General features: G+C 31.9%; 1 protein-coding gene across 1 annotated transcript; it reads left to right on the top strand.

Annotated features, from left to right (window-relative positions):
* Window positions 1-214: 214 nt before the first annotated feature.
* Window positions 215-1,816, top strand: LOC111692927 (the record flags this gene model as incomplete). The annotated part of the gene is made up of 3 exons (XM_023457057.1): window positions 215-398; window positions 604-804; window positions 1,557-1,816. Coding segments are annotated over 3 exons (645 nt in total), but the record flags the coding sequence as incomplete, so codon positions are not given.
* Between the last annotated feature and the right edge of the window lie 3,447 nt (window positions 1,817-5,263).

The raw sequence follows: 5,263 nt of genomic DNA, 5'->3' as shown, positions 1-5,263 counted from the left end.
GTTTATGTTATAGTTTATTTAAGTGTGGTCGATTCGTTTTTATTTATTCAGCATTTGCTGTCTTTTATTCAACTTTTTTATGTGTTATCAACAGATTGAAATACATCGGTGTGGATGTTTTTGTCGAGATTTTGGATGTTTTCTCATTTTGATGTTGAACTTCTGGTTCACGAAAATTGTGGCTGATTTTATGAACTATTTAATTTTGTTACAGGTTTTGTGCATCTACCCGAAATTGATCCACCCCTGGCCTGTAGCCGGCATAGCCCTCTGGCTGGGTCTGGTGCAGGATCTGCTCATTCCCATAGGGCTGGGCATAGTCGACTCTAGATTCTGCAAGTGGGTCACCAATGTGTACAAGTGCGCTGGAAAGAACGTAGAAGAAAAGCTGCCACAAGGTAAATATTTGGTTTAAATCTTCGACTTCAGTTCACATTTTGTTTCTTCGGTTCTACACACTATCTTTTGTTTCCTAGCAACTATTTTGCATTTTTTCTTGTTGTTATCATCATATTACCCTCAAAATCAAGTCGCCATTGAAATGTTGGACGTAAATCCGCTCTCTAGATCCACTATCAAAATATTTCGTAATTTCGTTTCTAGTCGGCCTTGACGGGAAATTTCGACCCTTCGGATCCACCAGCCAACCTCAGAGTCTAGAGATCTGCGGACCCGATCGCAATGTCAGGTCTTTTCAAGCCGTAGAACACCGCTTTCCCATCACGAACGGTTCCCTGTACACCAGCATAGATGGCAGACTGCCCGTGATTCACAACTACAGGAGAAACAAAGACCAAAGAGGAGGTAAACTATAGATTCTGAAATTATTGGGCTCTCCTAGTTATAATTCCAAAGTTTTACTGAATATCTTGTACTGATTTTGACTGAGAAGGCTACATCTAAGTGAGCCCTGGAAAATTGTTTTGTTCAGATATGCCCAAAACTGTTTAAGATAAAATAATTATATCCTGAACTAGATATTACTGTTAGGTTTTGAATAAAATGGTACAAAATTGTGTTGTTGAACCATTAGGATGGGTTATAATCATTTGGGAGTAACATCTCTTAAAAATAATTTTATATGCTACAAAAATATCTGCTTTAAATTATAAATCATTCGAATTGATGGTGAAGTAGTGAAGCTGTATATGAAAATTTATTGACGGTAACCGTAACATTGTTGACTGAAATTTAGAAATTATTCTGTAACCTTTAGGTTACAAACATAACAGTAATACTCGGTTCCAAATTTCGTTGTGTTATCTCAAGCGGTTTTGCAGGCTTCTAGAAGGAACAATTTCAAAAGGCTCCCTTTTAATGAGCCCTCTTAGGAAGCATGTCTTCCAAATTTCCTTGTGTTATCGCAAGCAGTTTTGCAGATATCTAGAAAGATCAACTACATAGGGCTCACTTTTAACGAGCCCCCTTAGGAAGCATCTCTTTACTCACATATACACTTTTTCTCCTATTTTTAGTCATGATTAAATACATTAATTTTGACACCATGTAAAAAATAATGTGATATTTGTGTTAAGTATAACAAAATTTTCTCTCAGGTGTGAAACAGCAAGAAAAACAGTCCTCTAACGTAGCCCTGCACTCGTCACACATCAACCGTCAGGACAACCCTCCGAAATACCCCTCCTGCAGCAACTGCGAGGCCGACCTCTGTCCCAGTCACTCCAACCTGCACCACCTGAGCCCCCAGTACATCAACAAGCAGCTGAATTTGCTCCAGCACAACAAGAACCTCATAATCACCAAGAACGTGCTGCCGGTGAGGGTCAGTCAGAGCCAGGAGTCCCTCACTTANTAAAATTAATACCCAAAAAAGAAAAACCATCTTTCTTTATACCCGGATATGTACAATATTACATAGCCTTATTTGGAATTCTAAGAATTTTGTATCATAAATTAAACTAATAGTTTTTCTCATTTCCACAAATACATTTCCAATTTTCCTTTAAAACGACTAAATTTTCTTATAAAATACATAAATCCAATCAAATTACTCGAATATACTTAAAAAGTGTGTACAGTTTTCATTGAACTACTTTCCAAGAAGCAGTAGTTCAAATGTCCCGTAGGTCGTCGATTTTTACACTTAACTTAGTAGTTTAAATGTACCAATCCTAGTTCTGTAAAGATTCTACTTTCTAATTCTGAATATTCTGGGGCTTGGTTTGTTACCTTTCTTATCATATACAAGTTCTTAATTTTTAGTGTTTATAAAAAACATATATATAAAGTTATTTTCTTACGTACACTGAAAAATATAAAAAACAAATAATGAACGCAAAACATAAGTTCATACATTTAGTTTGAACAGTTCACTATAATGACCAGATTGAAGCTATTTCATTTAGATCAATACATATTGCGAATTTATTTTTAAAACCACTAAATTACCTTATAAAATACATAAAACCTCAACAGATTACATCAATAAGTTCAAAAAGCGTCCAGTTTATGATATTTTTCCATAGATCTACTTTTCAAGTAGTTCAAATGCCCCGTAGGTCGTCGATTGTAAGATTTCGGTAGTTTAAATGTACCAATCCTAGTGCTGTGAAGATTTGGCATTCTAATTCTGAATATTCCTCCTTTGACATGGCATGGTTCTAACTTTGAAGTCGGGTTTGTTACCTTTCTTGTTACATAAACATAAAGTCTAATTCTTGGTGTTTTGTATCATAAAATAAAACTTTTTACGTTTAGTAGAAATATTTATTTAAAATTACTTTGCTACATACACTGACATACATAAAATAATGAATATAAGGAGTATGATATATTAAAATACTTTGTACAGTTGGCTAGACTAAAGTTTTTCTTTTAGATGAATATACATTTCGAATAAATTTTTTTTAAACAACTAAATTTACCATAAAATACATAAAACCTCAGTCAGGTTAGATCAATATACTCAAAAAGTGTCCACTCTTATCGATATCAGTTCTTAGACCTACTAGTATGTAGCAGTAGTTTGTACATTTCAGTAGTTGGTGTGTATCAATTGGGAAAATGAGCTTTTCTTTCTAATTCTGAACATTTCTCTGCAAAGGAATAATACCGACGTTGGATTTGTATCATTTTTAGACCTACTATGAAGCAGTAGTTCAAATATCCTGTAGGTCCTCAATTTGATTTTCTTTCTACTTCTGAATGCCCTTCTGTGAAGACAATAAATTTAATTTAAACAATTCGTTATTATGGTCAGTTTAATTTTTTTTCATTTAGACAAATATACATTTTGAATTTCTTTAAAAAAAATAATAAATTACCTTATAAAATACATAAATCCAATCAAATTACTCGAATATACTTAAAAAGTGTGTACAGTTTTCATTGAACTACTTTCCAAGAAGCAGTAGTTCAAATGTCCCGTAGGTCGTCGATTTTTACACTTAACTTAGTAGTTTAAATGTACCAATCCTAGTTCTGTAAAGATTCTACTTTCTAATTCTGAATATTCTGGGGCTTGGTTTGTTACCTTTCTTATCATATACAAGTTCTTAATTTTTAGTGTTTATAAAAAACATATATATATGAAGTTATTTTCTTACATACACTGAAAAATATAAAAAACAAATAATGAACGCAAAACATAAGTTCATACATTTAGTTTGAACAGTTCATTATAATGGCCAGATTGAAGCTATTTCATTTAGATCAATACATATTGCGAATTTATTTTTAAAACCACTAAATTACCTTATAAAATACATAAAACCTCAACAGATTACATCAATAAGTTCAAAAAGCGTCCAGTTTATGATATTTTTCCATAGATCTACTTTTCAAGTAGTTCAAATGCCCCGTAGGTCGTCGATTGTAAGATTTCGGTAGTTTAAATGTACCAATCCTAGTGCTGTGAAGATTTGGCATTCTAATTCTGAATATTCCTCCTTTGACATGGCATGGTTCTAACTTTGAAGTCGGGTTTGTTACCTTTCTTGTTACATAAACATAAAGTCTAATTCTTGGTGTTTTGTATCATAAAATAAAACTTTTTACGTTTAGTAGAAATATTTATTTAAAATTACTTTGCTACATACACTGACATACATAAAATAATGAATATAAGGAGTATGATATATTAAAATACTTTGTACAGTTGGCTAGACTAAAGTTTTTCTTTTAGATGAATATACATTTCGAATAAATTTTTTTTAAACAACTAAATTTACCATAAAATACATAAAACCTCAGTCAGGTTAGATCAATATACTCAAAAAGTGTCCACTCTTATCGATATCAGTTCTTAGACCTACTAGTATGTAGCAGTAGTTTGTACATTTCAGTAGTTGGTGTGTATCAATTGGGAAAATGAGCTTTTCTTTCTAATTCTGAACATTTCTCTGCAAAGGAATAATACCGACGTTGGATTTGTATCATTTTTAGACCTACTATGAAGCAGTAGTTCAAATATCCTGTAGGTCCTCAATTTGATTTTCTTTCTACTTCTGAATGCCCTTCTGTGAAGACAATAAATTTAATTTAAACAATTCGTTATTATGGTCAGTTTAATTTTTTTTCATTTAGACAAATATACATTTTGAATTTCTTTAAAAAAAATAATAAATTACCTTATAAAATACATAAAACCTCAACAGATTACATCAATAAGTTCAAAAAGTGTCCAGTTTTTGATATTTTTCCATAGATCTATTTTCCAAGCAGTAGTTCAAATGCCCCGTAGGTCGTCGATTTTAACATTTCGGTAGTTTAAATGTACCAATCCTAGCGCTGTGAAGATTTGGCATTCTAATTCTGAATATTCCTCCTTTGACATCATATGGTTCTAATTTTGAAGTTGGGTTTGTTACCTTTCTTGTTACGTAATCATAAAGTCTAATTCTTGATGTTTTGTATCATAAAAAAAAACTTTTTACGTTTAGTAGAAATATTTATTTAAAATTACTTTCCTACATACACTGACATACAAAAAATAATGAATATAAGGAGTTTGATATATTAAAATACTTTGTACAGTGGGCTAGACTAAAGTTTTTCTTTTAGATGAATATACATTTCGAATAAATTTTTTTTAAACAACTAAATTTACCATAAATTACATAAAACCTCAGTCAGGTTAGATCAATATATTCAAAAAGTGTCCACTGTTATCGATATCAGTTCTTAGACCTACTAGTATGTAGCAGTAGTTTGTACATTTCAGTAGTTGGTGTGTATCAATTGGGAAAATGAGCTTTTCTTTCTAATTCTGAACATTTCTCTGCAAAGGAATAATACCGACGTT

This window comes from Anoplophora glabripennis, unplaced genomic scaffold, assembly GCF_000390285.2.
Source record: "Anoplophora glabripennis isolate ALB-LARVAE unplaced genomic scaffold, Agla_2.0 scaffold5098, whole genome shotgun sequence".
Lineage (NCBI taxonomy): Eukaryota > Metazoa > Arthropoda > Insecta > Coleoptera > Cerambycidae > Anoplophora > Anoplophora glabripennis.
This window is presented reverse-complemented; position numbering and strand designations above follow the sequence as displayed.